The 24096-nt window shown below is 36.1% G+C and overlaps 1 protein-coding gene across 2 annotated transcripts in view; it reads right to left on the bottom strand.

The window, feature by feature from the left end:
• The window catches only part of LOC135794277 (discoidin domain-containing receptor 2-like), a 78650-nt gene extending 54763 nt beyond the window's left edge, over positions 1–23887 (bottom strand). For both annotated transcript variants that reach the window (XM_065305492.1, XM_065305493.1), the window contains exons 1-2: positions 23506–23887; positions 5394–5538 (exon numbers count right to left, since the gene is read on the bottom strand). In XM_065305492.1, the coding sequence (XP_065161564.1) occupies positions 5394–5469 (76 nt within the window). In that variant the 5' untranslated portion in view covers positions 5470–5538; positions 23506–23887. The remainder of the gene's footprint in view (positions 1–5393; positions 5539–23505) is intronic.
• Positions 23888–24096: the final 209 nt, after the last annotated feature.

Here is a 24096-nt window from a genome sequence, read left to right as displayed (position 1 = left end):
TATTTGAGTTTATATGATAATATACAAGTCGAGTTTAACGCCTGTTTAACAGCACGTTTATTTTCTTGTGCGTGCAAGGATTGCAGCGCAACGAAGTCGACACGAAAATGAGATAAATGCTGACTCAGTATCATAAATCATATTTAGAGAGTTGCTGAAGAATTAAGAAGAAAGCGGAGGTTTGTTCAAAAAGGTGCGAATTATAATTAATTAGCTGACCGAAAACATTATCTGTGATTATGTTCGTGCCTCCTCTGTTCTTCATTTATTTTCGCCCTTTGTTGTTTTGACCTTTTTTGTTACATTTATAATCGTTTACTTAAATACTCTCTTTGTTTACGTTTTATACGTACGTTTGTTGTAGGTAATGCAAAAATTAAATTTTGTTTACATTGGCATGACCACAAAAAATTAGCCGAAACATTTTTGTTTTAATTTGGCCTGTATTTACAGAAAGTGTGGTGAAATTGTAAAAATTGTATGTATAGAATATTATTTCATATATCTTGTTTTAAAATTAAGTAGGTTATGTTGAAAATAAAGAAAATGTTATTTTTATTATATTCTAGTTTCGAGTGCTAGAGTCTATTATCAGATATATAGTCGGAGACTCAACTGGTCTCAACTGGTATCACATAAATTCATTTACGAGTAATTCTTACACGTTCTACTAGAACATTACCTTTTACTTTATCGCCGCATAAAAGAAACGCTACTGCGCTGATGCCATTATTTTGATAATAAATGTACTACTGGCGACAAATCAGAACATAATCGTGTGTGTTTACCAGTACGTCAATATTTTTATATTTAGAAGCAAGAGCTATTAAATTTTTGCATTGTATTTGATTTTTGAAATTTGTACAAATAAATAAAAGGTGTGATGTTGACCATTTAACAATAAGTTTGTTTCATTAACTTCATTAAAATATCAAACCTGATTATTAGTCAGTTTTTTAAGATTATTTAAGTTTCTTATTACTTATGTTCTTGTTAAAATCTTCAATGAAACAAATTTCTATTTTTTTTTTTCTTACTTTTGAAAAATTAGCATTATATTGATAATTTTATATAAATGAACGTGAATGTACGTTGTGGTATATTTTACAAAATGAAAATTTTCTAAATTTATGTGCAAACCAATTTCCATTTGACAACTTTTCAATATGAGCTAAATAGCTATGATTATGTGCTAGTATCAAAAATCATTGTGGTTCAGTTTAAACAGTATTACAACTTGTAACTGAAAGCTGAACCCGCAATGGTTTTTGTCAATACATTGGTTTTTAGCAACTAACCGCATGTCACTGCAATAGACATCCAACACCAATACAATCCAGAGTGCAATTGATGTTTGTTAAATTGTAGCTGCGTAAATTTATACGTAAAACCACATTTATATTAGTTCTTTGAATATATTATGACATAAGCTCTAAACTGAGCTTAAAACAATTTTTATAACTAGTATTAAACTGGTAATAGTAATTTATACAAATAATTTATTTATCCACATGCTTTATTATTCTTTCCATTTCAACCTTTAGAGCACCTTTCTTATTAAATTCAATAATAGCGCTAACGCCAACACAACAAAACAACATCAGCTGCTGATGACTAAATTGCATGATACGATTATTTACGTTGCCCACGTTTAGAATAGTTTACCTCTGCTTCCTCATCAATCTATCATCAAGTTGTACGGGTAAGGCTGGTGAGCAGCACGGTTCTGTTGTTTTACCTTCTCATTTATCGTAAATACCGTAATTACTTATATCGATGAATATTTTTATGCACATGAAGACTATACCAATGACATGGCTTTAAAATTCAATACAAACATGTTTACTTAATGGAACCTAAGTTTATTAAAATGATATCTTAAAGGATATACCAATTTAATCCAAAGCATTTTAATTGAAACATTGGATTATTATTTAGTGGTAGTAAAATATTCTAAACTCCAAAATTCCCGTAAAAATATTCTGTTCATCATATAATTTAATGTATAATATTGATTAACATATATTTTAATTAGTTTACAAGTCATTAATTAATAACTACACTATCCAAACACTCTATTTCAACTAATCTCAAACGTGAGAAAAAACAATATTTTAGAATAAGGTCAGATATATTAAATGACAACATGAATAATTAAAAAAAGATAAAAGTGATAGGGTTATTTGTTTTGCATGCATGTTGTTAGCTAGATATTACGCCGTTTTAATTTAAAAGTGACATTTTCATATAACGCAATCAGGAAAATGCAGGTAAACACGTATTCCTACAGCAACACGAATGTAATGCGACCTAATTTCGTGTTGATAAATCCGATTTGTGGCTTATTATGCAGCGCAGCATATACAGTCGCACAAGAGCAACACAAACAGCGTAAATAATTAATAAACTATATGTGTATGTGTTGCTCCAGCATTTTATAATAACCACCTGACACAACCAACTAAAACCAAATCAAATAATTCGTAAATATAATATTTAATTGATTATATTTGCATTATCGCGTAGAAGGCTTTCATTAGAGATTTTCATTAAATATTATCGATTTCTGATATTCTGGGATGTCAGCAAAATTTGTTTTTCATCTTTAATAATTCAGCACGGAGTTGAATTGGACTTCGATCCGGATTGGTGGGAACTTTCTTGCTGTTAAATTTCCTTATCGTGTGTTTCCACGTTTCCGGTGTGCGGCCGTTTGGTGCATTTTTGCATTTTAAGCGAAACCTTATTTCCGATCAATGGAAATTTTATCAATATTTCAATATTGCAATTAAAATAGCTTAATTTATCAATTTTGTTAATTTATTTTTTAATGCAAAACAATTTTTCAATAAACTTACACATAATTCACACATAATTCATAGTTAAAAATACTCTTATTAACGATATTAATTAATGTTTTAATTTAAATTGATATTACAAAGCAATTAATTTAAATTGCAGACAAATTCGACATCTAATTAATACGTGCGTGTGGTTTTGGCTCAGGATGATTTCTTTCGCTAATTAGAAATTGAACCAACAAATTCTCGCCGTTCGGGTGCCGACAACGGTAAAAGACAATAGCCGTTGTGAAATTACATGCCACACCGGTGCGGCTAATTTTACAGAGGATCGCGTGGGTAGTGTTATCCTGAGTTTTGGGATGGTTTGGAGAGATGGAAAGAGCGATGAGCCTAATATTCGACGAAAAAGCGCGTTGTGGTACATTCGTGTTTGTCCCAAATTCGAATAACCAAAATATTAGAAATAATTTTACATAGGCATCTATGTACTCGTATATACTCGTAATGTCAATTAGGGTTTTGGACGCCCGATCAAATGCCAATATTTTACAGCAGGATTCGTATTGCTCGGAATAAAAAAAATACACGAAACATATATCAGTAACTTTATATGTGAGCAAGAAAACATGATTAAAGTAAAAGTCTGAGATAAAATTAAATTTTCTACAAAACGATATTCAATATTCACTGCACATCATATATAAAACAAAAGTTAAACCAGTTAATTTTGCGCAATCTTTATTTAATTCTTTCTAGGAATACATTTTATGCTTATATATACATTTTCAAATGTAAAATAGTACACACAACACATAAAGATAATACTTCACAGAATTTATTTTTCGACATGTTTAATTAGAATTGCGTTCTGCGAATGAAATAAAACGACCAATTAAAATGTTACAAATGAAAGCATTTAAATATTATGTTGGAATTCCGAGTAATCTAAATAACTTTGATCGTTATTTCATATAGGAGCTTGTTTGGAGGTTTTTATAGTTTGTCAGTATTCGGAATTTTCTTGTTTCCCAGCTTTGTGCGCGCCATCCATTTCCAATAACTCACTACGGCAACGTTGCACGTGCGCCAGTGGTAAACATACAAGCGTTAGAGGATACGTGACGGGACTTTGTTTGACATTAATCAACGTTTCTTATGTAATTTTCTAGCCCACGTAGAAGGACCCAATACATTACCAGAATTACGTTATAATAAACTAAAAAGAAGTAGACTCAAAATAAATTTGAAATTATTATTATTAACAATATGGCAACAAAGAAAACAAATAATATAATTATTGAGGTTGGTAGAAAAAACAACCATCAGTTTTCAATCATAATAAAAAATTCTTTTGTGGTTATTATGATAACGTAATCTGTTTTAACATGGATTTCAATTAATTTTAGTACTGATACAAAAATAGCTAATTTATATTTCTTCAAAAATCGGCATTTAATTTGCAATTAAATTGGGTTGAAAATGGATCTATATCCGTATTATTTGAAGAATTGAGGGGCAATATGTTTAGTACAAAATCCTAATTTAATTGTTTGTAATTGTTTGATGATAAATTAATTCCTTGTTGATATAAAGATAACATTTGATAAACAAATTATCGTTTTCATCAAAATAATCCTAAGTAATTAGTAAAATCGCCATTCAGAGTTTATATATAGAATATAATGCCTAAATAATCAAAAAAATCTAAAAATAATGTCCAACCTTTTATGAAAACCAACCATTGATAATATAACACAATAAAAAAACATTTTGAAGTATCAATTGTCCGTAATTTTGGTGCTAAACGTTAACATTCACATCCACCACGCACAAAACCGATGGAATCATTATTGCCGGCATTTAATTGAGACATTTATTTTACGTTCGTTTCGTGTCGAGGAAGTACGCCATTAATTATTCATCTTGATGGATGTGTGCGGTGTGTTGTGATTTAAGTGACCTAAATATTTCAATACTTCATATTGTCATCAAGGGCCGACGCAACACGCTCGCAATACTCTGACGACACTTCTTGCCGTTGCAAACAACGATAAACAGCGATTTTAATTAATTGTCTCGAATTGATGCGGCGTTTCCCGATCCCTAACGAAGCGATAAACTTACGACTTACAACTTAACGCTCAGCTTGATTAATGAAGCTTATGTTCGCACGCGGATAACTAACGACTTAATTATAAAAACAAAAAATTAAAAAAACGTTATGCCGCGAGATGCAGTTAGAGTCAAGTGATATACGTCTTGCTAGAGTAGCGCGCATGTCTTGTAAATTATTCGATAATAAACTTTGCTTTATCAACAATTTGATAAGCCCGCCGTGGCTAATGGCGTGGCCATAAACTTTCCGCACTACGGCATTTATTGTCTGGTTTATCATCTAGATGCAGTGCTTGCTCTAGGAGGCACTGCTGAATTTTGATTATCATTATGTTGCTGCAGGAGCGGATCTAGTTAGGATCCCACTTGAATTACATATCATAATTTTATTCGTGGATAAATTACACGTTGAGTATATAATCAACATCCTCATGTTCTAGTGGAGATTGTTAGTAAAAAATATGATGCACTTACGTATATCAAACGAGCTGATTAGGGGCAGCCAAAACACGATTGCTATGCAGAGTGGCCGCCAATTGTGTTGCTTCATCTTCGTGATGTTGAGATTCCCGAGCGCATTCAAACTTGCCGAGCTGAATTCTTCACATGAATCAAATTTCTGCAAACAAGAAAATGCATGATTACTATCTAGATTTCCGTAAATGTAAAAAATTCCATTCATTCACTTGCATTCGTTTTTTTTCAGTAAGCACTTCCGAAGAAGCAATACAAATAAAATTTATTTGCATCGGTGCGTGTATGTACTCAAGTTTAAAAAGCTCTTATCTAATGGAACGTTGCCAAGTAGAAATTAATCGTTTTTTGCCCAAACCGAACGTACACGGCGTTGAATACTTGCAAAAAAAAAACATTCGAGATTGTGCATTTGAAAAGGCCTGCTCTCCCTCATTCTTCGTTTCCCTTTGCCATTCCTCTTGCATTTTTTCGACTTTTTTCCGTTGCGGCCTCTATTCTCTTGCGTGTTTTTCAATTCCTTTTTTTGTTTTCCATTTCCATTCTCTTGCGCTCGATCGCGGTGCGCCGGAGACGCCGGCAGGAGCACATTCGTTTCCATTTGGACTTCGCACGTTCAGGCCAGGTTCCCACATTGGGCTGAACTCGCATTTTGCCAGAAGCGCACATTGAGGTCGCGTTTATATGCCGCGCGTACGAAAACCTAACAATGTTCGACTTGACCCGGATTACCACCGAGAGAAACCCACGATCGTTTTATGCGTGGAACGGAAGGGTTGCTCGGTATCAATGTCATCTTGGCTTATTCAGGTTTCAATGATTTTTTGACCCATAGGGGAGTTTTTTTAACAAATCAAATTAAATTTCATATTTTTTGTTTACCCAAACCTTCAGCAGGTACTTGTGTCTCAAGTTCTGATCAATAGCAAATTTCAAAAGAGGAAATAATAGTTCCTTACATCTAAGAAGGTTTAGTTATCTATATTGACCCTCCTGTGTATTCCTGTACCGTCTAGTAGTAGAGTTTGTAGACTTTCCGTAAATTACATTATTGTCTTGTGAAGCATTTGTGTTCAGACATAAACAAAGCCGTGTTTGGTAGGCGCGTGTATGGTTTCGGGCGCTTAGCGACTATCGGCGTCGCCGTAAGGAACAGGTACGTCTTGGCATCCGGAGGGATTTGGTTCTCGCTGGTGTAATAATATTAGGAATATTAGGCAATTATCGCTATAACCCTCTGGAGATTTTGTGGCCGCGACTTGGCAATGCCATTGTTCCACTAATTACGCGCACGCGAATTGCGAACGCGAATATCTCGCAATATTCCGGCCGAGTTCATTGTTGTATACGGCTGGGGAGAGACCGCGCTGCCCCCTGTGTCGCATCTGCGAACATATCTGCGCAAACTATTATAATTTACGATCGCTTGTTATCGATCATGTGGAAACACCCAACGCTAAATATTTTAGCTTTATGGTATGCAAACAGTGCTTCATTTATAATTGTTTGCATTGAAAAATATTTCATGCATTCTGTATGTAAGTTATTTTAATATCAAAAAACATGTACGACGGAATTTCTTTGTTAAAAAAAATTGAAAAAATGAAATATTTATCAGAACTATGATAGGGGTCAATTTTAAAATATCAAATATTATTATTATGCAAGTGTCATCTTATAAAAGTAGACTTAACTCTTAACTTTTGTACCCAACAAAAACAAACATTTTTCTTTTTTCCAAAGCAAGCACCTGAAAGTATTACATTTACATGCACTTTTCAGCTTCGTTTCGTATCGTTTGTGCATTCTGAATGCATACTCTTTTTCGCATTATACAGGTTTTTGTTGCTTTTTTGTGCGCTGGCAATATTCGACATTTTCTTCTTTTATGCTAGCTTAATGCAGACAGGGGAGACAGGGGTATTAAGTATGAATAGGAGTGTCTGCGCCGGAAGTGGCTACGTACAAATCTTCACGGGGATGTAAGTATAGATTGTTGAATATCCAAATGCATTATGCACGCTTTTCGAAATCACATCAACGATTTGGCGCAAACCTGTGGATGTTGTGACGGGTGCTTGCGCCGCCAGACAGCGGCGGTGGCGGCGACGTCGCCAGTGTAAAGCGGCTCCATTAATTTTCCCCTCTTTCTGCTGACATATAATATGAAATCGTAACAAAAATATCTCTTTGAGTTTGATATCAGTATAGAAAAGTGTGTAAACTACATTATATGCATTGATATAGAGAGTGTTTCAATGGTACATATTAAAAAATCAGAAATTTACTGTCTTACAACTTATTCAAGACACTATTTTTTTTGCAAAAATTTTAAATCATCTTGTAAAAGTTTAAGTTAAACCAAGATGAAAGTACTTATATATTCTTTTTATAGTTTATAGAAAAAAAGATTAAACTGCAAGCGGCGAAGACATAAAAGCAATATATCTAAACGTTATATGACGACCATGGAACTGAATGGCAGGTCGACGAAGAAGCAAAAGCCGTGGCAGCGTCAGCAGCGATGAGACCGAAAGTAAAACGCACACCTGGCCAAAAGAGCGCGGCCATAATCCTCCACATTACACTTTCCTCCTCAACCTGATGCCCTGCCGCCCTTATGGCATGCCGTGCTCTTCGACGCCCGATTTCAATGTGCAGCGTGCACTCGCCGTCGTTTCAGGCATGCCGAATACAGCGTGAAAAGCATTTTCAAATTTTGCCCGTCAATGCTTTGTCGTAGCTCGTAGCTAGTCATAAGCTTCAAGTGAGTCACGTGTTCAATAAAACGAAATGATTTTTCAAGCGGTGAAATTTCATTGTTCAAAAAATTTATTCGTCTGTGTGGTTTATTTTTGGAGCTGGCACAATAACGGTTTATGTTTTGAATACGCATAGTCTGGCAAGGAAAATCTGTTGTTCGGAATGAAAAGCAGTCCATGTTGGGCGATGGGTAAATGTTATGATAGTGCACACCGGCCGCAGAATTGAGATAATACCATCCGCAGGCGGTGTAGTGGGAAATTCACTTAGCCGGCAAACAAAAAGGGAGCTTCTTCCCCATGCAATGACGTGTCGGGGTAGCTTTCCTTAATGCAATCTATCCGGCTGACTTTCTTGGCATAGCATGCAGATGCATTGGATTTGTAGTCATAACACCAGAAGTTCTGTCACGTACTTTTTTATTGTGTTGCGAAATATATTCCGATCTTGTTTTGTCTCGGAACTTGTTTGGTATTCATCCTATTTTTCTTCATATGAATTTTCTTGGTTGTAGCACGCCGCCATATTGAATAATCTCGCAAATCTGATTTAAATATACCAATTTAAAGTTTGCAACTCTCGAAGGTGTTGCTCGTGTGATGAGTAAAGTGAAAGTTAAGGTTATAAGCTGATAAAACAATCGGCGGGTCTCACACTGCAGCTCTACATGTGCACTCATGATGCAAAGTGGAGTGTGCGGAAAAGCGCCGCCGCATTTCCGTTCGGATCGCTATACGCGTCGGGCGACGGTGTTAAGTTAACACCGCGGTTTGTTGCCTCCTCCAAGCCTCTGCCGTTGCTCCTGCTATATTCCATTAAACCAATTTTCCTTGCACCGCTGCTCTGGACTTTCGCCACTTCGCCACTTTCAACTTTGCGCCAAATTTCCCGCGCACGAGAACTTCAAACACATGTTTTTCCCACGACCTTCTCACAGACGCGCAGCGGCGGCGTGGGCACGTTCCGGCGGAAATGCACTAATTCGTAAAGTAGCCGGACTTAAATTCCAACTCGCAGCGAAATAACCGTTGCGGAAGCACGTTCTCGGACGCTGCTAAAATGCATAGCGTACTTAGTTAAGTTAGTTGCGCTGGTTTTGTGCAATTTTAACTCTTACGCCCATCGCGTTTCAATAACTTTCGTACATTTAGTGCAAAGTTGCGCTATTGAAGGAGAGAAATTCAATGAGTGTGCCCAGGAAGCGGTAATTCCAAAGGGAAATATTAATGATATTATTAATTACCGGGCAATTATATTGAGAAGGCTCACACCGGCGAGGCCATGATTAAGGAGATGAAAGCATGAATATTAATTTTCATTACCGGAAGGTGTACTCATATACTAGCACCCGTGTGCCGCGTGCGACTCGACCCAGAATAAAGGAAAACGGATAAGAATGATAGAGTACGTACATCAGGTTGCCTCTATGCCTAGGCTCTTCTTCCACTCTTAGCTCATGAACTATTTATCGAGTTAAATTATTTCCATGTCTGCCTTTCTGCATCATTATAAGTAAGTACTAGATCATAGAAATGCGAAGGGATAATTTTTATGTTTTGGAATTGACGAGTAGAATTATAGACTAAATCTTTGCACTTTAAAACAATCAATTTGCTGTGGTTTTGATGTAATTTGTGCTTTTATACGATTTGAATTTAAGTGATTTCTTCATTATCAGTCCGCGCTTGTAGCCGATAAACAAACGCACTATAAATTTCAAACGTAATTTACGCACGCCACACAGTGTAATTTGTGTAAATTTCATGGCTAAATTCGGAGCGTATTATTCAGTGTTTAGCCACCTCAGCGAAGCGTATTTATCCACGGGCATTACATTTGTAAAATTCGGACCGTACCGCATTGCAAACGCAGGACCAACGCATTGAATTGCGTTTCGTTCGGTGGGCGCGCGCACAAAAAGCGAAATAAAGTAAATGAGCGTTCGTTAACGAGCGACAAATAAATAAAATTAATTAAACTAATGCATTGTGCGTGTACCGTAATTAAAACCGACGCACTAATAATACGAAATCGAGCATCGTTTCGTTAAACGCAAACACCGCGTTGTACCGTTGGTAGCGCTTTGGTTACGCATTGCCTTTTTGACCGGCAGGACCCTAATACTTTTCGAGGAGGGTAATATTCATAGGAATTAGAATCGGTGGCGAGCATAACGCGTACCTAATTACCTGACCTCTCGAAGGGTGGACCCGTTCTATTTTGTTTTAATTTACTCCGACGGGAAAAACTAAAGAAAAAGAAAAGTGTACAGTTAAGTTTGGAGTAGGTTTTACCATAATTGGTATTATGTTCGCTCATTATATTCCCATCATTAATCTATACCCAAATCTACAATGCAATACAATCAACATGCACTATATAATTGAAATGCGCAGGGCGTGCGCCTCTTTTGTCCAAAACTGTGCCTTTGACTTTTTGTTTTCCAGCCATTTCTTGATAATAACCAAGCCTGGCGCTCGTCGTTTTTTGTTTTCGTTTGTTTTAGCGATGCGTTTTAATTGCTTTTATGCCTTTTGTGTAAGCACAAACAAATTTTCTGGGAATATAAACAAATAGCCAAGTCATTTTGTTTTAAGGAAATTTAGGGCGGTAGGATGGCCTAAAACTGACTAATTAATTAAACACCACTGACGCATGTTTATTTGTTCGCTATAAATTAAATTGACAATGCTATGACTAGACTCGCTTTGTTTTTGAAAACAATAAGTTGGAAAAGCACTTAATAAAAGTTTTCATAGATAAACCATTGTGGCCTAATAACCCGGCATGGTTGGTCATAAGTATAATACTCATTAATTACTCAAAAGTTAATAAACTTATATATATATATATATATATATATATAGTTTTAATTGTTTACCCTATAGTACAACGTGTACTTGCAATGCGACTTAAATGTCAAATATCTCAAAAATTAATGAAGATAAATCTAAACAAAAAACTGCATTGCATTCAGATGACAATTCTACAAATGAAAAGATTTTGAAACTTAAATTTTTTTCCGTGAAAATTGATTTTCCAACGCAATTGTCTTGAAAACCATAATAGTTACAAACATTTTTTGTATATTCTTCATGCCGTAACAAAAATCTATAAAATGGCAGATTTAGTTTTTTGATTCTGAAAAGTTGACCAAAAACCACTAAAAACAGTCAAGTGTTAGAGTTAGAGTTAAAGAGTTCCCCTACACAATGCATTCATTTGCAACCCCCTAGCACTTCTGAACATGCTCAAAAGTTTTTTTAGAAAGTAGCATTTTTCATACAGTATGTAAATATGGTGTAGAAAACACCCAGAATCCCATTAACAAATTATCATTTAATGGTCGAGAGTTCCTATAAACGAATACATACCTTGTCAATCTTCTAGCCCTTTTAGAAGTGCTCCAAAACTCTCTTTAAAAGTTAACATTTTTCAAAATAATTAAACACATGGCGCCCAAAACACCCTGTAATTCGCAAACTAATTGACTTTTTTAAAATTTGTCACCGCTATTTTAAAGTTCGAAAGTCTCCATACACGATGCATACCCTTCCGATTTTCGAGCCCTTCTGGAAGTGCCCTAAAACGCTTTTCAAAAATTAGTATTTTTCAAAGAAACTAAAAACACGGTCTGTATCTTGTGGACTAATTGACTTTTTTAGAACTTGTCACCGCCATATTAAAATCCCAGAGTTTCTCTATACGATGCATATCTTTTCAATCTTGCAGCCTTTCTGGAAGTGCACTAAAATGTCTTTTAATAATTGGTATATTTCAAAAAACAGGGTGTAAAAAATACCCTGTATTTTGAGAACTATTTGAATTTTTTGAAGTTTTTTACCGCCATCTTAAAGTTCGAGAATCTCTCCCAACCTCCTATCCCTTCCAGAAGTGCCCTAGAAAGCACTTCAAAAATAGCCATTTTTCTGCCAAAAATTTCATTATTTGGTCGAATAACAGGGTTGAACTTTTTCTTAATTTTTTTGCTTGAACAACAGAGTCGAACTTTTTTCGTATCATTTTTCCGTCAAAACATAAAATTAAAAAAATTGAATTTTGAATTCCTGAACGATAAACCAGTCATTTTTTAAAATTTAATAAAAGTTATTAATTATGAAAAATGGCGGAGGCGCCGGATATTTAAAAGTGTAAAAGTATTGAAAACTATCTCATTGTGTAGAGAGGCTCTTTTTCAGTAAATCTCAATACGTGATATCTGTACTCCCATCGAGACTTAAGAATCAATTATCTCAAGAATTAATAGAGATAAACAAAAACAAAAACACCCCATGTTCAGCATGAAATCCTAGATAAGATAACATTTAAACATTTTGAAATATAACATGTGCCTAAACAAAATTCCGCTGCGATTTTCTCGGAAAATAATAAAGATAGAAAAGAACTTTCTTCATTTTGTTCATGCCGTCATATGGATCTATAAAATGGCAAATTTAGTTTTTCCATTTTCCAAAGTTAACCAAAGATCTCTCAAAAATATCAAGAAGTTACACTTGACTTTTTTTGGACTCAAAAAAATTTTTTTAAGCCAGAAGAAAATGGAAAACGCTAATCGATTGAGTTTTCCAAGCGGATGAAAGATATCAAGTCAGTTTTTTGATAACTCAATATTTCCCAAAAAACTGGTGAAAATCAAACAAAATTTACAAAATTTGAGCCACAATTCCAAATCTTACGAAACTTTCCAATCAGATACAAAATGATGCAAGGAATACATTTATGTTGTTTTTGTTTCGATATCTTGTTTAGATATTGACGAGATATTGACCATTTTTAATAATTACGTAAGTAGAAAAAAATTAAAATTTTGAAGTAGTAAATAATGTCAAATTATCCCTTGATTATGAAACTGAAAACCGTTTTTCTCTAACGTCAGTGGTTCATAAGAAAACTGCAATATACTGGATTATTCATTTTCCCTATCATTTTCTATTAAAAAATAAAAATATGAAATTTAATCATTTTATTGCAGAATATTGAAGAAAACGTGATTAGGCAGAAATCAACCTATATTGTCCGGTATTGTACATTAATATATGTGACTTTCAACCGACAATCAAAATGTTTTATAGCTATTCATGTAAAGAATCCTTCAAAAAATAATTAAAGAATAAAGTTTGTCCCTGTCTTTGGACAAAGAATATTTTAACAAAAAGTTTGGCTCTGTCATTCGAGGGAAAATATTTTAGGAAAAAAGTTCGGCCCTGTTGTTCGAGGGAAAACATTTTAACAAAAAAGTTCGACCCTGTTATTCACAGAAAAATATTTTAACAAAATAATCCGGCTCTGCCCTTCGACGAAAATTTTTTAACGAAAATTTCGGCTCTGTTGTTCATGAAAAATATTTTACTAAAATAGTCCAACTCTGTTCTTCGACAGAAAATAATTTAACAAAGAATATATAATTTAACATTAAATTCACCCCTGCCTTTCGGACAAAAATAATTTAATATTAAAATGCAGCATTGTCTTTCGGCAGATATTAATTTAATATTTAAGCTTTTTAATGTTTCAATTTAAAAGCCTTCCAACTATCTTGTAATAAACACAATTTTTATTTAAAATTTCACGTTTGCATCAAAAGCTGCAAGCTAAAACTTTGAACTTTTATTTACCCATAATGCTGGCTAAAACTCATCACAATACTCACTTTAAAACAATCGTACCTTAATGCGTTAAGTCCTGATTACGTCATGATAATGCAATATGACGGGCGTGAAATGTGCGAAGCTTCAATTAGCATCGTCGGCGTGCCGTCGCCGCCGCCACCACCCCATGACCGCGCGTGTCATCCGCAGCCCGTTTCGGTACATGCACATGAGCACATCGCATCGGGGCGTCGCGATGTAATATGGTATTACTAATATCACAATATCAACATCGCAGCGTGTGCCACTCGCGCGGTGCGATAAACCGCGCCGCCACCACCGACGCCACATCGCATCGCTGACACTTCGGTCGCAGGCATCACTTCAATCTGTGTCTCGCGAATCGGCCACTTGCCTGCCACTTCAAAATATCCACGCGTGCTTTGTTTATTCGCGCTGTTATCGCACCCGCATGCGAACATTTTTGAATTAATGCGCGGCTGCTACATTTGTTCATCGAGCCACATTGTTTTGACAATCGCACATAAATTATCATCAACATTATTAAATATTATAATCGCACGCATTTATTCATGACGCGATGTCTCGCACATAGCTGTAAATAGAGACTGTTAATACGGATGGGTTTCTTCTTCCCAGGCGGTAAGATATTCAATGGGGTGTAGGGTTGACAAAGTTTGTCATATTGTCACTGCCAACGTCGAAGTACGCGAACATGCAACTGAGGGGCTGAATGCGCAGATAGGAATGGGAGATAGTCAAAGGGAAGTAATAAATTTTGGCACGTACATGTATATACTTACATAACGCACACTTGTAGCCATTGCAGCCCTTAAAGGGTCGTGTTAGCGTATGTTGGATTTATTATCACCCCTTTTTCAAACGCCTTTAATGCAACGCCTCTTGTCAGATAACAAAAAAACTAATCGCCTTGTGTGGCCCTTTTGAAAAATTAAAACAAATAATTATTCATGGCTGGAGAATGTACTTTATTGATATGATAAAATTAAAGATACACACACATGTACTCGTACATAAGCAGATATAAGGGAAACAATTGTTTGAACTTCGTCCCTCTAACTCATTTGCTATTCGCGGCGAATATCTGTTTAATCTGTTTATGTGTGTGTCTTGTATGTTGACTTTAATTAAATTATTTCGTTGAGGTTCAACACCCCTTCAACGCCACATCTAGGGGCCACGTCCCCTTAGTTCTCCGCTCTCGGCAGTTATAACGTTTTATTTAGTCAACAAGACAGACCTATGGCAGCGCATACAAAGAGGGAATTGAATAAAAAAAAAACGAGAAAAATATTCAAGGTGATTACACAGCGATAACGAGCTGGGGGTAATTTACTTTCGCCATAAAGCATCGCCGACGCGTTTTAGGGCTCGGCGACGCCAGATTATCAACGCTAATGTCAACATATTTGATGTTTAATTGAATAATTTCCCTGTTTGCGCTCTTGATATATGAATGCAATTTATAATCCACTTATAAATCTTCACTTTTCTTTTCGTTGCCTGCAAAGAATTGTTTATTATGTTTTCAAATTGCTTGGCAGTGTGTGAATTATAAATTAAGCAATTTTTGAAGGGTTGTTATGTAAAACAACATGTTAAATACAATATCTCGTGGGCGATGGTAGTGTGTGTATGTGTGTCTTTTTTTTACTTTGGCACGAGCGGAAATTTTGTACTTCCCATTTCCTGAGCTCAACTTTCAACTCGATATTAACTCCATGGCGAACGGCGCCGAAACGTGCGCACCGAAAAAGAGAACAACGACTACAGTTAATTACCCACTCGAGAATTATATTTTCCGCAATCAGATCTTAACGCCAAACTTTGCCAGCATATAAACTGTACATAACTTTTCCGCGCGCGGGCTCGTCGTGTCTCTCTCCACGTCCTCATCGCTTTTTTTCTTGCTTTTTCTTTTCGGAGTCTTTCAGTTTTCGGTGCTTTCATGCTCGTATATACCACCTACATCGATAGCGCGAGGCTTCTTACAGTAAACTTTTTGCTTCGCCGCTTTTCCGGGCTCATTTTTCCGTGGGCTTTCTTTCTGCCGTTAACTAAATGCAAACTCGCTAACTTGCTAAATTGCGATAACTAAATATACTTTATTTTTGTTTCCCGTTCCGGTTTCGTGTTTTGCTTTGCCTTTTCCTGTTTGCTTGTTTCGTTTTACACAAAGTTTCCCTTTGCGTATGAAATACTCACGTTTGCAAATTATTGCATAATAGTTGCATGCAATTTGAGGCAATTTTCAAAATTGCTCAATACCCGACTTTATGAGCTTGTTTTCTGCCATTCTAGGAACGACTATTTGGTAGACATTGTATCTTGGCAATGGAAAGTTACGCAGAGGCGTAAGTTTAAATCAACAAGTTGTGACCAGTTTGTTTCGAAGGTTATGCGAGACGGATAAGGGACGTCCGAATGAAGAAAGGAGGCGGCGGCGAGTACCGTCGAAGTTGGCTGTATGTTTTTAGGGATGTATCGACTTTGGGATATGTTTCGGGAAGTGCCGAGAAGTCGTGGCGGGACTGGATAATGTTACGATGGCGGTTGTCGAGACGCTCGAGGGTCGTCGTTACTTTTCTTCGGCTCCGGGGCCGTGTTGATACAGCGTCGCGGACGATGAAGTGCGGAGACCGACTGCACATAGGGGTGGCTTTAACCCTATACGTGGCATTATCTTGGGACAGATAACCGACGGCGGCGCGTCAATTTTATCGGGGCCCTGTTATGTTGGGTAACTTAATAGTTTCATTCATTTTCCTACATATATTTTTTGATGGGGTAACTTTTTCTAATACAGTTTTGTCCAAAAATTGGCACATGCTTTTACGAATATATCCAAAATTGTAAAAAACTTCTATTTTCACAAGTAACTTAAAAATTATTTGTTATATGCACTTCGTTAGCAGTTTTTCATTAATTTTTTTTTAGTTTACAACTATTAGTATATAACTACTATTTTTGCAACGTATAATATCAAAAAATGTATTCATTATATTTTAATAATTTTGTCATTGAAAACTGGCGCAATTAAAAATGTCGTTTTATTAAAAATGTTTGTTCGTGCTGAAACAGAATCTTTGCGAACAGCGGAAAATTCTACCGTGGAAGTAAATTAAAAGTCCTAATTAAAAATAATACTCTTACATAAAATCCTCATTTAAATTTGCGCAAATTTTGTGAAAAAAAGTAAAGTCGGCAATGGTAAAAGTGGCAAAAAGTGAAAAATGACCAACCACAGCAACGTATCTCTTATTCTACCTTATTTGCTTCTTAGTACTAATTTTTTTTGCTTATTTCATTGCAGTGTTACTTTTTTAAACCGCACTGCACTAAACATTAATATTACACACTTTATTTAGTACAATAATTAGACCCAACTTATTTTAATGTTAAATAATTAATTTAAAGTGCATAATAAAAATGAAAAAAACTTTTCCTGATATTTAACCGTTACCTACCATGTTATTAACACAAATAGTTATTTTCCCCTTCCAACAAAAACTATATTTATTGTTGCAGTCCATCAAGAGTTGCTGCAATTAATTCATCAGGTCGCAAGCAGCACGGGAAAACTCAAATTTAATGAAAGTTATTGGCACATATTCATGAAGAAAGAAATGATGGCGGGCGGAGAACGCTTAGAATATTAACGCCTGCACGTTACGACGCCGAGAAACTAATTGGAAATCGTTAATTAATTTTACTCGCAATTATCCTTACATGCAGGAGGTACAACGAATATTTTTTGCTTACATGCCCGCCAGCAAATTTTATAAAAATTGTGCATATAACTTGTGTCACTCAGTATTTCAGTGAATCAACTTACAGCATGCTGATTATCGTCAAGTTGACGTCGTTTTCCTAGTTTTATTTCATTAATATTCATGCTCTATTTAATTCCTCTTCAATTTCCACTTTTAATTGCTACCGATATTGATTACATAAGTTCGTTGAATATTGGTATCGTCGTTATCGATGAACTACTATAATTTTCTGTTCAATTTTCTCTTGAAAATATTGCACCACATTTATTATTTTTGTTTAATTTCAGAATTATGTAAGAAGTAGTAAAGTTACTGTCTATAAAATTACTTGTTTTAAGGATAAATTAATCAAAGTGTCTGCTTTTACATTACATTTTGATTTCAATTTTTATTCATCATTCCAGAATTCAAAAATGTTATGACTGCAAAAAATGACATTACACTTAGACAGCGCCAGAAAACGAACGAAATATAAAAACACATAATACGCGCTACGTCGCGTCGTGCTCCTCTTTCGAGATCCATATCTATAGAAGAAGCTGAATTGCGAAAATTCAAATAATAAAATATTCAAAACGCAATCGCCCTAAGTGTGAGCTTCAATTTACAAATCCAATTTTTCTCCGCCGCTTTTCTTTCACTCTTCCGTTCCGGCATTCCTCGTTTCTACATTTTAACTTCTCTGTGCGTCGTCGTTTCCATCTCGTGCTTGGCGCGAAGCAAATAACATTTATCATATTAATATTGAATAAGTAAAAGTGTTTCTCCACCTTTCCTTCCAGCGCTCGGTTTTTACGACTTCATATGTCTTTTTGTTTTATTATGATGTTATTCGATATCGTGCGATTGGTCGGTGTTCTGGGTGACAAAGAACAAAACTGTAACGCAGAAGCATGGTCGGGTTGACGGGAAAGTCAAGCGTAATCATGCTGAGTGAGTTTTTATGAAATACGACAGAGATGTTGTTGCTTCGGAGATAGTGCTCGCCGCCGATACGAATTTCTTTTTTGTACTGTGTTTGAATGACACGCAGTTCGTTGCAGCCACAGCCACCGAATTGCGGTGGAACTGTCCCCGGGCGACAAAAACGTCAAATGGCAGGTGTGCGGACGAACGTTATTCGTTCAGGTCGCCTACAAAAATTGAACGTGAAAGATGACGGAATCAAATTTACATCAAAACAAACGAAATTTAATACACACGCACGATTTTTCTCTTTTCCGTTGAATGTAATTAATATTTTCATTTGTTAATGTTGTGTATCGCTAATAAGCTAATTTACAGAGCTATTGTGCAATATCAGAAAACTAAATTGGAAATTGAAACAGCGTAATTAGTGTAAATATGTGCACAAACAATGTCCAGAATGAAATCAACTTGTATGTGGATTCTCAAAACCAGCAAATGTTATCGGAATGTAATTTCAATCCACAGATGCGAATGCGAATGTTTGCACTCGAGTTAAAGGGACATTGTGGTGTTGCGCCGGCGAACAGCTGTTGCGAACGCAATGGAGACACACAGCGAGGACACAATTGACGGGCGATGAGATAAATGAGGTGCAATTGGTGCACATGCACGAATTATGCATATTTATAAATGCGCGAGTTCTGCACGTACATGATACCTAGAAATACATTAACAGCAATAATTTATTGCCGACAATATTCACTTGTTTGCAAACTATCATTACCATAATATATTCACTATTCATATTGTATTTCGCATATGATGAATTTATAATTAAAGTTTTACTTGGTTGTCTGGGCCGTAAATGTAAAAAAAATGTTTTTATTGATGTGAAATTTTATCAAACTCAATGAAAATCTAAATATACTTCGTCTTATGACTTTGCTGAAAAGCATTTGATTCGCTGAAAAGAAAACTCATTTCTTTCATAACAAAGAAATTGCTAAGAGGAAAAGATGCACGCTTGCACTTATGAAAATGTCGAAATTTCAATTTCGCGGATTTTGCTTAAAAAAGTAACGTATGACGTGTTCACCAAACGTCTGCGACATATTTTATCTTTCAAATGAATTTTTGCGTAACACAAGCAGTGTGTGTACTCGCGAGCATACGGATACGGAAAATGCGAAGTAGCTTCATAAAAAGCGGCACTTTTTTCATGAAGTTTTAAGCAAACAACCACCAGCAGCGCCCGTGTTTACTTGCGCGTTGATGCCAAACTAGTTACTTTTTGGTTTCGTCATTTTCGTCGTTTTTTTTGCACGAAAAGTACAAACACTCACGGCGGTGTAGCTGGATGTGCGAGTACTTTGCCCGCATAATGCGTAGCTAGTACTCGATCCATTGAAAACTCGGAAAAATGTTAGCGGCAAAAAAGCGTCGCAATCCATTATTAAAAGTGCGGTTGATTGCTCTTCAACTTTTTTTGCTCACGCTGTGGAGTATAGGAAAAGAAACAATAACAGTGTTAAAAAATAAAATTAAAGAATCGAAATTATACTCATACTTATGGTTAATTATAATTAGTATTTACCTGCAACTTAGGTAATATTTTATATTTTTACGTCTATTTTTATTGCAATTGTAATCTTTTAATTGTAGAATAACAAAAAGTAATATAAATGCAACTTGTTGACCACAATATTTTCCCGGAATAAATATTTTCCGGAATTATTTATTTATATGCATATATGAAAGATGACTAATGAAACAATGTTGAAAATATGAATATTTTTAAGCTATTTGGACACACTAAACTATTTTATTTTTAGCGCAGCATGTTTTATCATTCCACACGTGTCGTCACTCACTTTGTGAGTTTGTATGCGTGTACTTGTATGTGTGCTTTCCCATTGAATTTTCCGCATTTGCGCTTGGTTGCCTTTCGATTTGTGTCCGGCGTCGACGGCCGGCGGGTGAAACGCAAAAGTTCAGAGATTTAGCGCGCCGCTGGGGCACATACACATACGCACACCGAGCACAATTAGTAATGATATAAAAACAAACAATGCGTCGTTGATTTGGCACGTAAAGAGCATTCGTTTTGCGGTCGCCTCGTTATTCTAAAACGTAAATTGCGAAATTGTAAATCGACGCGACGCCACGCGACGTGATTTCGATAAGCCGGTGCAAAAAATATGCAAAGAATTCGGAAGGAATGGAAACAACGCTAGATTTACTATAAACATCAAGTCCGGGAAATGTTTGCCGAGCAAAATGAAAACTGAATGAGCGCCGAGGCAAACAAACAATGGGTTTTATCGTTTTTCCTTCGTTGCTCCAGCGCTCGCCGCACGTCTTTCCTTCAAACATCTATGTACTTTGACGATTTTCAACACATTCACGGGTTTAAAATCCGTTTGATGAGCACGCTAGGGCAAATATTATTTTTTGCCGCGGCGCACTCTGCAGAATAAATAAAAATAAAACTGGAGTGCATTTGCTAAACTGCAAAACATACACTGTGTTTTGTTTCATATTTGTTTTTAACAATGTATGGAAACAGTTCAAATCTTGACTAAGACCTGAAATAATATATGAAAAACTTTTAAAAATGATAAATGTTTAAATTGTAAGATAATTACCAAGATATAATTAATCCGTCTTGTAAGGACATTCTGTATGCAGTCTTGAATAAATCTGTAAATTTGCAAAAGCGCAAGGGTAAAAAAGTGGTTCTCACTTGGAGCATTTTACATTTCAGCACCAAATCGAAGACATCAACGAAACGAATATCTTCCTTATGCGCCGTTTCATCCGTAAGCAAATCTGAAGTTTTACGTCTTCTAATATAAACAGCATTTTGCAACTTTTGTAAATGCATATATAGATATACATATTCATAAAACTCTGAAGAGTTTTCGTGCATTTTCTGTCTGGCATCAAGCGCGTTGCGATTTTTACAGATCAATCTTTAACAATTCTCTGCAAAAGAAAATTGCACTGACGTATAAACCCAAATATTAAACCATAGTTGTAATTCAGTTGTTTGCATGGAAAAAGTTTTTCAGTTATGACAACCGCATATTAATCTCTTGTATAATGCGAAATGTCCGAAATGTAAAATGAAGATGCGAGTATATTATGCAAACATAGTCCGCTGGTGGTAAATAATTATTCAGTAATGCAAAATATAGAAGAAAATGAGGAAAAAATGACACGCAGACGGAATGAAATGAAAGCCTGTAATTTCCATGCAAATGGAAACTTCAGGCACATGTACGCGAAAAGGTTGAGCGTCACGGCATAAAAAATGCATTTTTGATAAGGAAAGGAAAGTGCGCGCTCAGTAACAGGACGTTGCGGTTACAGCTTCGTCCTTTTGCGCCCCAGCGCCAGCTCTGGTCGACAATCCCAACGCGTTTTAGAATAGACTTAATTAATAACATAAAGTTGGGTTTATTGTTGAATTAAAACCGTCCTATTCGGGCTGGCTGCATAAAACATCATTTATTATACATTTATATGCGTAAATGGTTATAAAGCATAAAATTTCTTCTTAACCAGGCTGGGCGGTTTTATTTTTATTTTTTTGCTTGTACACTTTGTATCTTTGTTGATTCAACTTATTACACACCTTGAGTTAGCGCATATTAATAATTTTGCCAACACAACCTTACGGATTGTGGCAAAAACCGAGGCGTGGTGAAGTTTGAAAGGACCAAACTGGAAAATTATTTGCATACGAGATTAAAAAGACGTTTTCAAGTTTTCGTCGTTACCTTACAGCTTACAATATCTTTACCTTGCGCGCCGGCAACGAGATTGGAATAGACATAATAAGTGCACGCCGCGCTTTCCAAACTGCGCGCACCGAAAAGCTCGAAACTTTCCCAAGGTATTTCCCGAGTTATTTCGAGAATATCTCTGTAGACTGTCGGCCGCGTCAGTGTTTGCAGATGAAGACGTCGACCGCATTCGGTCTCGCCACCGTCGCCGCCTCCACGCCGACTTCGCGATCAGTTGGAGACCGATGTAATAAGGCGCGCAATTCTTCACGTTCCACCACAGAATCCTTTTGCGAATTATTTCGTTAGAAGAGTTTGCACTGCGTTTCTTTTGATATAAATTTTTAAACAAAAAATCAACATGAAATTTTAAAATATAAATAATTTTTGGAATTATATTCAGCACATTTCCACGAGTTGAATATGTGGTAACATTTTGTGAATTACTCTTTTACCTTGGATATTGTTATAAATTTTGGCAATTTCTCTTGTTTATGGCTTGAAAAGCTCTCGTAACTTTTGTAATAAAGCATTCTCCGCCTAGAATAAAACTTTGCTTTCCACAATTTCAAGCCCGCTGAATATTTATCTAGCTATTAAAATATAAAATTAACAATAAATAAAATTTGGTAAAATACATAATTGAAGTAATATACTTTAGTTGTTTTGTTACGGTTATAATAAAATATTACAATCGTAGGAAGCCGAAGAAACAAATAAATCTTTCACGTGGTACTTTTGCGAAATGTTGTAAACTCGCAAACATTGCTTTATGTGCACGTATAAAACCTGTATATTTTGTAAGTCTATCTTGGCCTTATTGTTCTATTGAACTCCAGCAACACGACACATCGACTTGGAAGACGGAAGGCAATTAGGATATAATTTCATTTGGTTTCTTTTTTCAGTTTCAGCACTCTCAGCGTGGGATGTAAAAGTGTCACGGTTATTATTCGCATCGCAAAGTCTAATATCTCGCCGGCGACGTCGTTTTGTGTAGATGTGAGATTTATCTTCCCGGACACCGGGTTAGCAGCCAACTGCGCGAAAGTGCCGCGAACATTTCTTGCCTGCCGACAATCCACCACGCTTGGCCTAGCAAGCGCGCTCTTAAAATTTCCCATTTGCGAATTTATTTGTTCACGAGATTAAAAGAACAAAGCGCCCACTGTTTGATACCAAGCGCGGTGCAAAAGTAAGACGCAAATAAAGAATTTACTTTTTTTACCTTCTTTGCGCGTCGTCGTGTGTGCACGTGCCACAATTCGAAGAATATTGAATTTCACTGATTAAAAGTTTATTTATTTTTCAATTGCCTCGCTCCAGTAAAGTTTCGTCACACTGAAGAAATTTTATACTCGTCGCGCAAACTCGTGCGAAGCACCTAATTGCACTTCCAAAAAGCGTTCAACAATTGTCATTTATGTGTAAAGTTTTTAAAGTTTTTAAGTGGCCGTGCCACCGGTGTTTAGCACTTTGATCGCAAAATATTCATCGTGCAAAATATTGCATATGCGAAAGTTTAGGAAACTTTGTGCGCGCGCGGGTGGTTAACTCTGGTCGTTGGAGGACGCGCGTGCGAGAGCGTTTCACGGGGGCAAGATCACGCGTGGCGCAACCGACGAACGAACGTCGACGACTGAACGCCGCACGCAAACCGCCATCGATTTTAAACGAACGCGAGTCTGTTTGCTGAACTGCCGCCACCGCCGCCGCCGTTGCTACCGTGTCGCGCGTTTGCATGCGCTGACGCCGCGTACAGATGGTTGGACGGCACGCTGTTGCGCCAGTGCATTTTTTTCTAACTTGTTTTGTTAAA

The sequence above is a fragment of the Atheta coriaria genome, unplaced genomic scaffold (genome assembly GCF_025399875.1).
Source record: "Atheta coriaria isolate IRGN ID8LTWV9N9 unplaced genomic scaffold, Caltech_Dcor_3.1 hic_scaffold_6_pilon, whole genome shotgun sequence".
Taxonomy (NCBI): domain Eukaryota; kingdom Metazoa; phylum Arthropoda; class Insecta; order Coleoptera; family Staphylinidae; genus Dalotia; species Dalotia coriaria.
Note: the sequence above shows the minus strand (reverse complement) of the source record. Positions and strands in the feature narration are given on the sequence as shown.